We start from the raw sequence: 14,960 nt of genomic DNA on the forward strand, positions 1-14,960 counted from the left end.
CTGTCTCTGTCTCTGTCTCTGTCTCTGTCTCTGTCTCTGTCTCTGTCTCTCTCTCTCTTTCTCTCTCTCTCTCTCTCTGGCAGCAATTCCCGAAGGACAGTATAAACGAGGAGATGGTGGAGCTCCTACAGCCCTACTTCACGATGGCCGACTACAACATCGACACGGCCAAGCGCGTGTGCGGCAACGTGGCCGGTCTGGCCTCCTGGACCAAAGCCATGGCCTCCTTCTTCTCCATCAACAAGGAGGTCCTGCCACTGAAGGTAGCACATCCATCCATCCATCCATCTATCCATCTATCCATCTCTATCTATCTATATCTATCTATCTATCTATCTATCTATCTATCTATCTATCTATCTATCTATCTATCTATCTATCTATCTATCTATCTATCTATCTATCTATCTATCTATCTATCTATCTATCTATCTATCTCTATCTCTCTATCTCTATCTCTATATCTCTCTAGCTATCTCTCTAGCTATCTCTCTAGCTATCTATCTATCTATCTATCTCTCTCTCTCTCTCTCTCTCTATCTCTCTCTATCTCTCTCTCTCTCTCTATCTCTCTCTCTCTCTCTCTCTCTCTCTCATCCGGGATGTCGAGGTGTAAGTAAGGTGTTGTTTCTCCCCGAGGACAAGTTCACTGGCAGCAGAAACACCTCAGTGTGATTCTGATGAGGCCGCCATGACTTATTCATACACACAAACACTGTGTCAGCAAACACCTTCAGCAGCTTGTGAGCTTGTGAAATCATCCCCAAAAAGCATACGCAGGCAGGAATTGTGTGTGTGAGAGAGAGAGAGAGAGAGAGAGAGAGAGAGGAGAGAGAGAGAGAGAGAGGAGAGAGAGAGAGAGAGAGAGAGAGAGAGAGAGAGAGAGAGAGAGAGAGAGAGAGAGAGAGTGATTGGATAATCAGGAGAGAACCAGTCTGTAGAGAACCAGCCTGTAGAGAGCCAGTCTGTAGAGAGCCAGTCTGTAGAGAGAGAGCCAGTCTGTAGAGAGAGCCAGTCTGTAGAGAGAGAGCCAGTCTGTAGAGAGCCAGTCTGTAGAGAGAGCCAGTCTGTAGAGAGAGTCAGTCTGTAGAGAGAGCCAGTCTGTAGAGAGAGAGCCAGTCTGTAGAGAGAGCCAGTCTGTAGAGAGAGCCAGTCTGTAGAGAGCCAGTCTGTAGAGAGAGAGCCAGTCTGTAGAGAGAGCCAGTCTGTAGAGAGAGAGCCAGTCTGTAGAGAGCCAGTCTGTAGAGAGAGCCAGTCTGTAGAGAGAGTCAGTCTGTAGAGAGAGCCAGTCTGTAGAGAGAGAGCCAGTCTGTAGAGAGAGCCAGTCTGTAGAGAGAGAGCCAGTCTGTAGAGAGCAGTCTGTAGAGAGAGCCAGTCTGTAGAGAGAGTCAGTCTGTAGAGAGAGCCAGTCTGTAGAGAGTCAGTCTGTAGAGAGAGAGCCAGTCTGTAGAGAGAGCCAGTCTGTAGAGAGCCAGTCTGTAGAGAGAGAGCCAGTCTGTAGAGAGCCAGTCTGTAGAGAGAGCCAGTCTGTAGAGAGAGTCAGTATGTAGAGAGAGCCAGTCTGTAGAGAGTCAGTCTGTAGAGAGCCAGTCTGTAGAGAGCCAGTCTGTAGAGAGAGCCAGTCTGTAGAGAGCCAGTCTGTAGAGAGAGAGCCAGTCTGTAGAGAGCCAGTCTGTAGAGAGAGTCAGTCTGTAGAGAGAGCCAGTCTGTAGAGAGCCAGTCTGTAGAGAGAGTCAGTCTGTAGAGAGTCAGTCTGTAGAGAGCCAGTCTGTAGAGAGAGAGCCAGTCTGTAGAGAGAGTCAGTCTGTAGAGAGAGCCAGTCTGTAGAGAGCCAGTCTGTAGAGAGAGAGCCAGTCTGTAGAGAGAGCCAGTCTGTAGAGAGAGAGCCAGTCTGTAGAGAGAGCCAGTCTGTAGAGAGAGCCAGTCTGTAGAGAGCCAGTCTGTAGAGAGAGCCAGTCTGTAGAGAGAGCCAGTCTGTAGAGAGAGTGAGTCTGTAGAGAGAGCCAGTCTGTAGAGAGAGCCAGTCTGTAGAGAGTCAGTCTGTAGAGAGCCAGTCTGTAGAGAGAGCCAGTCTGTCGAGAGCCAGTCTGTAGAGAGAGCCAGTCTGTAGAGAGAGCCAGTCTGTAGAGAGAGAGCCAGTCTGTAGAGAGAGCCAGTCTGTAGAGAGAGCCAGTCTGTAGAGAGAGAGCCAGTCTGTAGAGAGCCAGTCTGTAGAGAGAGAGCCAGTCTGTAGAGAGAGCCAGTCTGTAGAGAGAGTCAGTCTGTAGAGAGAGCCAGTCTGTAGAGAGCCAGTCTGTAGAGAGCCAGTCTGTAGAGAGAGAGCCAGTCTGTAGAGAGCCAGTCTGTAGAGAGAGCCAGTCTGTAGAGAGCCAGTCTGTAGAGAGAGAGCCAGTCTGTAGAGAGCCAGTCTGTAGAGAGAGCCAGTCTGTAGAGAGAGCCAGTCTGTAGAGAGAGCCAGTCTGTAGAGAGAGCCAGTCTGTAGAGAGATTCAGTCTGTAGAGAGAGCCAGTCTGTAGAGAGAGCCAGTCTGTAGAGAGAGTCAGTCTGTAGAGAGAGCCAGTCTGTAGAGAGCCAGTCTGTAGAGAGAGAGCCAGTCTGTAGAGAGAGCCAGTCTGTAGAGAGAGCCAGTCTGTAGAGAGAGCCAGTCTGTAGAGAGCCAGTCTGTAGAGAGAGAGCCAGTCTGTAGAGAGAGCCAGTCTGTAGAGAGAGCAGTCTGTAGAGAGCCAGTCTGTAGAGAGTCAGTCTGTAGAGAGAGCCAGTCTGTAGAGAGCCAGTCTGTAGAGAGCCAGTCTGTAGAGAGAGAGCCAGTCTGTAGAGAGCCAGTCTGTAGAGAGAGAGCCAGTCTGTAGAGAGAGAGCCAGTCTGTAGAGAGAGCCAGTCTGTAGAGAGAGCCAGTCTGTAGAGAGCCAGTCTGTAGAGAGCCAGTCTGTAGAGAGAGAGCCAGTCTGTAGAGAGAGCCAGTCTGTAGAGAGCCAGTCTGTAGAGAGCCAGTCTGTAGAGAGAGCCAGTCTGTAGAGAGAGCCAGTCTGTAGAGAGCCAGTCTGTAGAGAGAGCCAGTCTGTAGAGAGAGCCAGTCTGTAGAGAGAGCCAGTCTGTAGAGAGAGTCAGTCTGTAGAGAGAGTCAGTCTGTAGAGAGCCAGTCTGTAGAGAGAGAGCCAGTCTGTAGAGAGAGCCAGTCTGTAGAGAGAGCCAGTCTGTAGAGAGCCAGTCTGTAGAGAGAGAGCCAGTCTGTAGAGAGAGCCAGTCTGTAGAGAGAGTCAGTCTGTAGAGAGAGCCAGTCTGTAGAGAGTCAGTCTGTAGAGAGAGAGCCAGTCTGTAGAGAGCCAGTCTGTAGAGAGCCAGTCTGTAGAGAGCCAGTCTGTAGAGAGAGAGCCAGTCTGTAGAGAGCCAGTCTGTAGAGAGAGTCAGTCTGTAGAGAGAGCCAGTCTGTAGAGAGCCAGTCTGTAGAGAGAGTCAGTCTGTAGAGAGCCAGTCTGTAGAGAGAGAGCCAGTCTGTAGAGAGAGTCAGTCTGTAGAGAGAGCCAGTCTGTAGAGAGCCAGTCTGTAGAGAGAGAGCCAGTCTGTAGAGAGAGCCAGTCTGTAGAGAGAGAGCCAGTCTGTAGAGAGAGCCAGTCTGTAGAGAGAGCCAGTCTGTAGAGAGCCAGTCTGTAGAGAGAGCCAGTCTGTAGAGAGAGCCAGTCTGTAGAGAGAGTGAGTCTGTAGAGAGAGCCAGTCTGTAGAGAGAGCCAGTCTGTAGAGAGTCAGTCTGTAGAGAGCCAGTCTGTAGAGAGAGCCAGTCTGTCGAGAGCCAGTCTGTAGAGAGAAGCCAGTCTGTAGAGAGAGCCAGTCTGTAGAGAGAGCCAGTCTGTAGAGAGAGCCAGTCTGTAGAGAGAGAGCCAGTCTGTAGAGAGAGAGCCAGTCTGTAGAGAGAGCCAGTCTGTAGAGAGAGCCAGTCTGTAGAGAGAGCCAGTCTGTAGAGAGAGCCAGTCTGTAGAGAGCCAGTCTGTAGAGAGAGAGCCAGTCTGTAGAGAGAGAGCCAGTCTGTAGAGAGAGCCAGTCTGTAGAGAGAGCCAGTCTGTAGAGAGAGCCAGTCTGTAGAGAGCCAGTCTGTAGAGAGCCAGTCTGTAGAGAGAGAGCCAGTCTGTAGAGAGAGAGCCAGTCTGTAGAGAGCCAGTCTGTAGAGAGCCAGTCTGTAGAGAGAGCCAGTCTGTAGAGAGAGTCAGTCTGTAGAGAGAGCCAGTCTGTAGAGAGAGCCAGTCTGTAGAGAGCCAGTCTGTAGAGAGAGAGCCAGTCTGTAGAGAGAGCCAGTCTGTAGAGAGAGCCAGTCTGTAGAGAGAGCCAGTCTGTAGAGAGAGCCAGTCTGTAGAGAGCCAGTCTGTAGAGAGAGAGCCAGTCTGTAGAGAGGAGCCAGTCTGTAGAGAGAGCCAGTCTGTAGAGAGTCAGTCTGTAGAGAGAGTCAGTCTGTAGAGAGAGCCAGTCTGTAGAGAGCCAGTCTGTAGAGAGCCAGTCTGTAGAGAGAGCCAGTCTGTAGAGAGCCAGTCTGTAGAGAGAGAGCCAGTCTGTAGAGAGAGAGCCAGTCTGTAGAGAGAGAGCCAGTCTGTAGAGAGAGCCAGTCTGTAGAGAGAGCCAGTCTGTAGAGAGCCAGTCTGTAGAGAGCCAGTCTGTAGAGAGAGAGCCAGTCTGTAGAGAGAGAGCCAGTCTGTAGAGAGCCAGTCTGTAGAGAGCCAGTCTGTAGAGAGAGCCAGTCTGTAGAGAGAGTCAGTCTGTAGAGAGAGCCAGTCTGTAGAGAGCCAGTCTGTAGAGAGAGCCAGTCTGTAGAGAGAGCCAGTCTGTAGAGAGAGAGCCAGTCTGTAGAGAGAGCCAGTCTGTAGAGAGCCAGTCTGTAGAGAGAGCCAGTCTGTAGAGAGCCAGTCTGTAGAGAGAGTCAGTCTGTAGAGAGAGCCAGTCTGTAGAGAGAGTCAGTCTGTAGAGAGAGTCAGTCTGTAGAGAGAGTCAGTCTGTAGAGAGCCAGTCCTGTAGAGAGAGCCAGTCTGTAGAGAGAGAGCCAGTCTGTAGAGAGAGCCAGTCTGTAGAGAGAGTCAGTCTGTAGAGAGAGTCAGTCTGTAGAGAGAGAGCCAGTCTGTAGAGAGAGCCAGTCTGTAGAGAGCCAGTCTGTAGAGAGAGTCAGTCTGTAGAGAGAGTCAGTCTGTAGAGAGAGAGCCAGTCTGTAGAGAGAGCCAGTCTGTAGAGAGAGTCAGTCTGTAGAGAGAGAGCCAGTCTGTAGAGAGCCAGTCTGTAGAGAGAGTCAGTCTGTAGAGAGAGTCAGTCTGTAGAGAGAGAGCCAGTCTGTAGAGAGAGAGAGCCAGTCTGTAGAGAGAGCCAGTCTGTAGAGAGAGAGCCAGTCTGTAGAGAGAGAGCCAGTCTGTAGAGAGTCAGTCTGTAGAGAGAGTCAGTCTGTAGAGAGAGACCAGTCTGTAGAGAGAGAGCCAGTCTGTAGAGAGAGCCAGTCTGTAGAGAGAGCCAGTCTGTAGAGAGCCAGTCTGTAGAGAGCCAGTCTGTAGAGAGAGAGCCAGTCTGTAGAGAGAGAGCCAGTCTGTAGAGAGAGCCAGTCTGTAGAGAGAGCCAGTCTGTAGAGAGAGTCAGTCTGTAGAGAGAGCCAGTCTGTAGAGAGAGCCAGTCTGTAGAGAGCCAGTCTGTAGAGAGAGCCAGTCTGTAGAGAGAGCCAGTCTGTAGAGAGAGCCAGTCTGTAGAGAGAGAGCCAGTCTGTAGAGAGAGTCAGTCTGTAGAGAGAGCCAGTCTGTAGAGAGAGCCAGTCTGTAGAGAGAGCCAGTCTGTAGAGAGAGCCAGTCTGTAGAGAGAGCCAGTCTGTAGAGAGAGCCAGTCTGTAGAGAGAGAGCCAGTCTGTAGAGAGCCAGTCTGTAGAGAGAGCCAGTCTGTAGAGAGAGCCAGTCTGTAGAGAGAGCCAGTCTGTAGAGAGAGAGCCAGTCTGTAGAGAGCCAGTCTGTAGAGAGAGCCAGCCTGTAGAGAGCCAGTCTGTAGAGAGAGAGCCAGTCTGTAGAGAGAGCCAGTCTGTAGAGAGAGCCAGTCTGTAGAGAGAGAGTCAGTCTGTAGAGAGAGCCAGTCTGTAGAGAGAGCCAGTCTGTAGAGAGCCAGTCTGTAGAGAGAGCCAGTCTGTAGAGAGCCAGTCTGTAGAGAGAGCCAGTCTGTAGAGAGAGCCAGTCTGTAGAGAGCCAGTCTGTAGAGAGAGCCAGTCTGTCGAGAGCCAGTCTGTAGAGAGAGCCAGTCTGTAGAGAGAGAGCCAGTCTGTAGAGAGAGCCAGTCTGTAGAGAGAGCCAGTCTGTAGAGAGAGAGCCAGTCTGTAGAGAGAGAGCCAGTCTGTAGAGAGCCAGTCTGTAGAGAGAGAGCCAGTCTGTAGAGAGAGCCAGTCTGTAGAGAGCCAGTCTGTAGAGAGAGCCAGTCTGTAGAGAGAGCCAGTCTGTAGAGAGAGAGCCAGTCTGTAGAGAGAGCCAGTCTGTAGAGAGCCAGTCTGTAGAGAGAGCCAGTCTGTCGAGAGCCAGTCTGTAGAGAGAGCCAGTCTGTAGAGAGCCAGTCTGTAGAGAGAGTCAGTCTGTAGAGAGAGTCAGTCTGTATAGAGAGAGCCAGTCTGTAGAGAGAGAGCCAGTCTGTAGAGAGAGCCAGTCTGTAGAGAGAGAGCCAGTCTGTAGAGAGAGAGCCAGTCTGTAGAGAGAGTCAGTCTGTAGAGAGAGTCAGTCTGTAGAGAGAGAGCCAGTCTGTAGAGAGAGAGCCAGTCTGTAGAGAGAGCCAGTCTGTAGAGAGAGCCAGTCTGTAGAGAGAGCCAGTCTGTAGAGAGCCAGTCTGTAGAGAGAGAGCCAGTCTGTAGAGAGAGAGCCAGTCTGTAGAGAGAGCCAGTCTGTAGAGAGAGTCAGTCTGTAGAGAGAGCCAGTCTGTAGAGAGAGCCAGTCTGTAGAGAGAGCCAGTCTGTAGAGAGCCAGTCTGTAGAGAGAGTCAGTCTGTAGAGAGAGCCAGTCTGTAGAGAGAGCCAGTCTGTAGAGAGAGCCAGTCTGTAGAGAGAGAGCCAGTCTGTAGAGAGCCAGTCTGTAGAGAGAGCCAGCCTGTAGAGAGCCAGTCTGTAGAGAGAGAGCCAGTCTGTAGAGAGAGCCAGTCTGTAGAGAGAGCCAGTCTGTAGAGAGAGAGTCAGTCTGTAGAGAGAGCCAGTCTGTAGAGAGAGCCAGTCTGTAGAGAGCCAGTCTGTAGAGAGAGCCAGTCTGTAGAGAGCCAGTCTGTAGAGAGAGCCAGTCTGTAGAGAGAGCCAGTCTGTAGAGAGCCAGTCTGTAGAGAGAGCCAGTCTGTCGAGAGCCAGTCTGTAGAGAGAGCCAGTCTGTAGAGAGAGAGCCAGTCTGTAGAGAGAGCCAGTCTGTAGAGAGAGAGCCAGTCTGTAGAGAGAGCCAGTCTGTAGAGAGCCAGTCTGTAGAGAGAGCCAGTCTGTCGAGAGCCAGTCTGTAGAGAGAGCCAGTCTGTAGAGAGCCAGTCTGTAGAGAGAGAGCCAGTCTGTAGAGAGCCAGTCTGTAGAGAGAGCCAGTCTGTAGAGAGAGCCAGTCTGTCGAGAGCCAGTCTGTAGAGAGAGCCAGTCTGTAGAGAGAGCCAGTCTGTAGAGAGCCAGTCTGTAGAGAGAGCCAGTCTGTAGAGAGAGCCAGTCTGTAGAGAGAGCCAGTCTGTAGAGAGCCAGTCTGTAGAGAGAGAGCCAGTCTGTAGAGAGAGCCAGTCTGTAGAGAGCCAGTCTGTCTGTAGAGAGCCAGTCTGTAGAGAGCCAGTCTGTAGAGAGAGCCAGTCTGTAGAGAGAGCCAGTCTGTAGAGAGCCAGTCTGTCTGTAGAGAGCCAGTCTGTAGAGAGCCAGTCTGTAGAGAGCCAGTCTGTAGAGAGAGAGCCAGTCTGTAGAGAGCCAGTCTGTAGAGAGAGCCAGTCTGTAGAGAGCCAGTCATGTAGAGAGCCAGTCTACATCCCACTGGTCCAACGTGTCACGCCACCTCAGGCTCTGCTTTCACTACCTTCACTCTAACCCTCCTCAGAAGTCTCTCTCTAACCCCCTCTATCCTTCTATCCAACCCTAAGTCTCTCCATCTCTCTCTCTCTCCCTCCTGGCATCCCTCTCTCTTTAGATTTCTGATCTTGTTTCATCTCTTTGCCTCTCGGTCCACCCCTCCCCTCTGAGCCCACCCTGCAAAGCCTTAAAGTTATACCTTGATGTGAACCTGACCTTTAACACTGCGTCCTATATTGCTGCAGTAGGCACTTCTGATTCTGTCTCTCTGTCTCACTGTCTCTCCCTGTCTCTCTCTTTCTCTCTCTCTCTCTATCTCTCTCTCTCTCTCTCTATCTCTCTCTCTCTCTCTCTCTCTCTCTCTCTCTCTCTCTCTGTCTCTTTCTCTATCTGTCTCACTGTCTCTCTCTCACTGTATCTCTCTCTCTCTCTGTTTCTCTCTGTCTCACTGTATGTCTCTCTCTCTCTCTCTCTCTCTCTCTCTCTCTCTCTCTCTCTCTCTCTCTCTCTCTCTCTCTCTCTCTCTCTCGCTCTCTCTCTCTCATGCTTAGTGCAGGGGATCAAGTCTAAGCCGTGTTCCCTCAGATTTTGTGTCACATCTCATCTCTCCCCTCTCCTCTCCTCTCTTCTCCTCCCTCCTCTCTCCTCTCCTCCCCTCTCATCATCTCCTCCTCTCTCCTCCTCTCATTTCCTCTCCTCTCCTCTCCCCTCCTCTCCTCCTCCTTCTCCATCTCTGTCTCTCGGGCAGACTAAACAGTAGGCAGAGGGGAATCATGTAGCTGTGGTGTCAATACTATCAAGTCAATATCACCCCCAGGTCAATCTCCGTCCAGCTCACCTCTGACCCCTGACCCCTCTCTGACCCCTCTCTGACCCCCAGGCCAACTTGGCAGTGCAGGAGAGCCGGCTGGACACGGCCAACGCTGACCTCCAGACGGCCCAGGCCGAGCTGGACGCCAAGCAGGCCGAGCTGGACGTGGTGAAGGCAGAGTACGAGAAGGCCATGATGGAGAAGCAGGTAAAACACACATTAGATTAGATTATTAAATTAATATATTGTAACTATTTATTGTAGGGCAAAATATAACTGAGAGGGCATGCACCATCACCTCGCACCTTGTTGCCCATATGTCCAGAGTTAATTATATTGTTATATTGTTTACACTGCCTTTTTATTCTATTTCTATTTTTACTTCTCCACTGTACTATAATTCTGTGACCTGTACCATGTCTTATATTACCTGTACCCCCCCTCCCCCATGCTGCTATGATGCCTGAATTTCCCTCAAGGGGATCAATGAAGGAATATCTTATCTTATCTTATCTTATCCTACCCGGCATGGTGGTTCAGTGGTTAGCACTTCTGCCTCATAGCAAGAGGGTCCTGGGTGCAGTGGTTAGTACTTCACTGATCTCGTTCAGTACCTTCTTGAGATCATGTGTACAAAAAATCTAAGGAAATGAATAAAGGGAAGGTTTTGTAGATACAGTACTGAATTATCCCATCCGGACCAATGCAATTTTAAATATTATTATAGAATATAGAATAGCAGGCTTATAAATTACCTTATTATAGCCAATTCGCACATTTATGGATTGTGCCAAATCTTATATTTCAAATGCCAGAGTTCAATTTGGATTTAGTATCACCAGGCGTGCATAAGAACAGATAATGAAATCTACCTTATGTACAGTAGCTTTTTTATTTTTATCAGGGTGCAACCGTTTTGAAACTAATTTCAAATCTAATTGTTGCTACATGCTAAAAATAGGGAAGAGAAACTAACTACGCTTCAATATATGTCAATAACGTTAAGTATTGTGGTTTATTATCCCGAATAATAAGATATATTAAAAGAATCATACAGAAGTAATGTGCTTGAAACGCCCTAGAGGCTTTTGGGAAGTGTCGTTCGGATAAATTCCAACGCTCATTGAAAGCTATCGTGTCCTTCAAATGTTCCAAAATGGTCGACTTTCGCGAACTAAACAAGACCAAAACGAAAATGAAAATCTATCTAATAACACTTTAACCTATTGGTAAACTAATGTATTGATGACAATATACATTATAACTGCTGTTGTGACATGGTTATGATGTTTATACTTGAATACGTTTGACAAAAATAATTATACTTTTGTCAAACAGTCTGGCGAGATTGATTTATGACGTGATGTCATTTTGGGACCGGTACCGGTCCCGTCGGGTGGAAGAGGTTAAGTATAATTTCTGGGTACTTTTTACACCCCTGGTGTGGCGCAGCCTCATTCAGCCCAAAGCACTCCAAAACCATTTTGTACGTGTTTGCCCGCCCTCTAACGTGTCGGCGCCATGGTGGCTCGGGAGGTCGAGGGGTCACCTGAAGGTAATCTGATGGTTCGCGATTCGATTCCGGCTATTCCCGCCAGCGTGTCGAAGTGTCCTTGAGCAAGACACTTAACCCCTAACTGCTCCCGATGAACAGGTTGGCACCTTGCATGGTCGCCTCCGCCGTGAATGTGTGAGTGAATGGGAGAACGTGAAGTTGTAAAGTGCTTTGGATAAAACATGATAGCATGTACATTTATTCTTACCGTATACATACATATCCACATCAGTCTGTACATATTATCTGCATATAATCCTGTTTACATATCTGTAGATTTTAATCTAATCTAAAAGCGCTACTGTATAAATGCAGTCCATTTAAGGTTTTGAAAGAAACGTGTTCTTTTCTTTAACCCTTTCACTGCGATAATACACAAAAGGTTAACCCTTTCACTGCGACAATTCACATCATGTTAACCTGTTCACTGCCACACGACAGCCGGTTAACCCTTGCACTGTCGCACGACGGAATGTTAACCATTTACTATCACACAACCGTTGGCGACCATTGGTTGTGTGATAGTAAAGGGTTAACCTTCTGTCGTGTGGCAGTGAAAGGGTTAATTGATACCGTCATGACAGTGGAGCTCCACGATGCTACTTACAGTGTATCCACGTCATGACAGTAAAGCTCCACGATGCTATTTACAGTGTATTCACGTCGTGACAGAGGAGCTCCACGATGCTATTTACAGTGTATTCACGTCGTGACAGTGGAGCTCCATGGTGCTATTTACAGTGTATTCACGTCGTGACAGTGGAGCTCCACGATGCTATTTACAGTGTATTCACGTCGTGACAGTGGAGCTCCATGGTGCTATTTACAGTGTATTCACGTCGTGACAGTGGAGCTCCATGGTGCTATTTACAGTGTATTCACGTCGTGACAGAGGAGCTCCATGATGCTGTTTACAGTGTATTCACGTCGTGACAGAGGAGCTCCACGATGCTATTTACAGTGTATTCACGTCGTGACAGTGGAGCTCCATGGTGCTATTTACAGTGTATTCACGTCGTGACAGTGGAGCTCCATGGTGCTACTTACAGTGTATTCAGGTCGTGACTCTGAAAGTGAGTGGGCAGTTGCATGGCAAGCACAGAGAGATTCAGAAGGAGCTTCTATCCCCACCATCAGGATGCTCAACGACAATAACTCTATGTAACAAACCATCAAATACACTCACAGCACACACATCCACACGCACACAACTCACTGTAGCACCCACTTTAGACACTTTAACACACTTTATATTTATATTTATTGGTAAAAAGATTTGCACTACAACTCATACCTCATTGCACCTTACCCTAAGTTGTACCTCATCCCATTCTGCATTGTACTTTATATTGTATTGTAACTCACTCTGTTTTGAATTTGATGCCAATTTGCAATGCATGAGAGTCATCCTTTTGTGTTAAATGGCTGCACAAAGCAAGCATTTGTTGACTCGCATGTTGATAAGAGTATTAAAACTTGGAACTTGAAAAAGATCTGTTTAAAGGGGAACTATTTTACTATTTCTTTCACTATTTGGGCACTTTTACACAATTCCTGTGAGTCTATGGAACACCTCTGTAATATATATTTTTTTTTATTCATTGTTTTGTATTTCTAATCAAGTCCTCAAAAACAGCATTTTTCTACCTCAAGATCTTAAGCCGTTTTGAGCCTAGGCTCCAACCACTGTGTGCAGCTCATCTTGTATCTCAACATTAACATGCAGCGGTGTCTCTCTGACATCACAAATCATCACATTTTCAAATGACTCAGTTCAGTGAGGGTGAATATTGTGAGAGGAGAATTGGAAGAATGCGCCAATATGAGAATTTTGAGACATAGATCATATTAATATAAGTTCACATAGCTAGGAAACAATGCTAAACACTCAAAAAGGCCATTTATAAGATAGTTCCCCTTTAAGGTAAAAAAAAAAAAATTAAAATAAAAATGCGATTAATTTGCGATTAATCGCGAGTTAACTATGGACAATCATGCGATTAATCGAGTTAAATATTTTAATCGTTTGACAGCACTAGTATTTTTGTATGACAACTAATAAAGAAACTTGAACAGCTACAGCCTTGGTATTATAGTTGTTCTTCCCCCCGCGGCGTATCGACGTGTTTCCGGTTTTGTCTTATTGACAAAAGATTCCTTCGGGCATAAACGGAGATAAGCCGCCCGTCGATTGCAGAGTCTGCATGTCTCGACTCACTCAAAGAATCGTATTTTTATCTCCCCCACGAAAACAAAGATGCCAGAAATGATTGATGAAACTAATCACCATGTCTGGCAGCAGCAGGTCACAGGGCAATTACAGCGTTATTTTCTTTTACATTCTTTTTTTATATTTCTAGATGTTATCATTCTGGTCCTGCACTGGCTCTCGAGCATGGATCGTGATTAACGCCAAAATCCGCTGGTGTGTGTGTGTGCGTGTGCGTTTGTGTGTGTTTGTGTATGTTTGTGTGTGCGTGTATGTTTGTGTGCGTGTGTGTGTATGTTTGTGTGTGCGTGTGTGTTTGTGTATGTTTTTGTGTGCGTGTGTATTTGTGTATGTTTGTGTGCGTGTGCGTGTATGTTTGTGTATGTTTGTGTGCGTGTGTGTGTATGTGTGTGTGTGTGTTTGTTTGTGTGTATGTGTGTGTGTGTGTTTGTTTGTGTGTATGTGTGTGTGTGTGTGTGTGCATGCGCGTGTGTTTATTCTCCATCGAGTCCTATTTGTCCTTCTACAGATAACAGTCTCTAATTGGGTAACGCTCATAACAGCTGTCAATGTTCTCTGATTAAGTGTTATGAAACCCTCAAACTGGTCTCATTTAAGTCATAATTATGTGATTAACCCTTTCACTACCACACTTCAGACGGTTAACCTTTCACTACCACACTACAGAAGGTTAACCTTTCACTACCACACTGCAGACGGTTAACCCTTTCTCTACCACTCTGTAGTGTGGCAGTGAAAGGGTTAACCGTCTGTAGTGTGGTAGTGAAATGGTTAACCGTCTGTAGTGTGGTTGTGAAAGGGCTAACCCTTTGTCGTGTGGCAGTGAAAGGGTTAACCATTATGTCTTGTCACAGTGAAAGGGTTAACTATTTGGTAGTGTCGTAGTGAACGGGTTAAGAGGCGGGTGCATTTGTCTTGGGCGTGTGTGTGTGTGAGTGTGCATGTGTAGTGTGTGTGTTATTGTTGCGTGTTTGTGTTTGAGGTTCAGGTGTCTTTGATCCGCGTCTCCTTAATTAAAGGAGCGTTTAATCCAGGAGGCCCGGTTGGTATCGATGGAACAGACGTTCTGTAGCTCCGGGGGCCAAGCGCTCAATCTCATTAGCGCTGCCTGCCGCGGCCCCTGCACGGCGGGAGGAGGAGACGTGCGATAAGCGCCTCAGAGGTGTCGTCGTCGTCGTCGACCTCCTTGCCTCCGTGACATATATCTTCACACGGGAGACAGAGACGCACAACGCACGTCCCGGCGGGGATGTAAATACGATGTTAGACGTCGGTGAAATGTATTTTAGAAAATATATGCCTCGGCCCCCCCCCCCCAGTTTGCGCCGGTGTTCCTTATCATGTTGTTCCTGAAAAGATATATATTTAAAGTAGTTAACTACCCGTTTTCAGACGGGAGGGATGGAGGGAGGGAGCGATGGACATAGCTGTTTTGTGAAGCATTTTGAGCTGCAATTCTTGTATGAAAGGTGCTATACAAATAGCGTTTATTATTATTATTATTATTATTGTATTATTATTATTATTATTATTATTATTATTATTATTATTATTATTATTATTATTATTATTATTATTATTATTATTATTATTATTATTATTATTATTATTATAATTATTATTATTATATTTCTCACTGACTTTTTCCTGGATGTATGTTAGACCAGTGATATACATACAGTTGACTTAGTTGTCTCTCTCTCTGTCTCTCTCTCTCCCTCTCTCCTTCCTCTCTCTCTCTCCTCCCCCTCTCTCTCCCCCATCTCTCACCTTCTCTCTCTCTCCCCCTTCCACCCCCCCTCCCCCCCTCCCTCCTCTATCCCCCTCTCTCTCCCCCCATCTCTCCCTCCCCCCCCTCTCTCTACCTCTCTCTCTCTCTCTCTCCTCCCCCCCTCTCTCTTGCCCCCTCCCTCTCTGTCTCTCTCTGTCTCTCTCTCCCCCCCCTCTCTCCCCCCAGACCCTGCTGGAGGACGCAGAGCGTTGCAGACACAAGATGCAGACGGCCTCCAGCCTCATCAGTGGCCTGGCAGGCGAGAAGGAGAGGTGGACCGAGCAGAGCAAAGAGTTCTCTGCCCAGACCAAACGCCTCGTCGGTGGGTACAGCACACCTCCTGTGTGGCGGTTAACCATCTGTAGTGTGGTAGTGAAATGGTTAACCTGCTGTAGTGTGGTAGTGAAAGGTTAACCGTCTGTAGTGTGGTAGTGAAATGGTTAACCTGCTGTAGTGTGGTAGTGAAAGAGTTAACCTTCTGTAGTGTGGTAGTGAAAGGTTAACCGTCTGTAGTGTGGTAGTGAAAGGTTAACCGTCTGTAGTGTGGTAGTGAAAGGTTAACGTTAGGTTATGGCTATAACCAAGTTCTATGAGTAA

The 14,960-nt window shown here is 47.8% G+C and overlaps 1 protein-coding gene across 1 annotated transcript in view; it reads left to right on the forward strand.

Annotated features, from left to right (window-relative positions):
• The window catches only part of dnah5 (dynein, axonemal, heavy chain 5), a gene marked incomplete at both ends in the record, with an annotated part of 523,851 nt that overhangs the window by 347,333 nt on the left and 161,558 nt on the right, over nt 1-14,960 (forward strand). Inside the window, 3 exon segments of the mRNA XM_084308323.1 lie at nt 84-263; nt 8,877-9,014; nt 14,550-14,685. Coding sequence (XP_084164449.1) covers nt 84-263; nt 8,877-9,014; nt 14,550-14,685 — 454 coding nt within the window.

Source organism: Notolepis coatsorum (assembly GCF_963971535.1).
Source record: "Notolepis coatsorum genome assembly, chromosome: 2".
Taxonomy (NCBI): Eukaryota; Metazoa; Chordata; class Actinopteri; order Aulopiformes; family Paralepididae; genus Notolepis; species Notolepis coatsorum.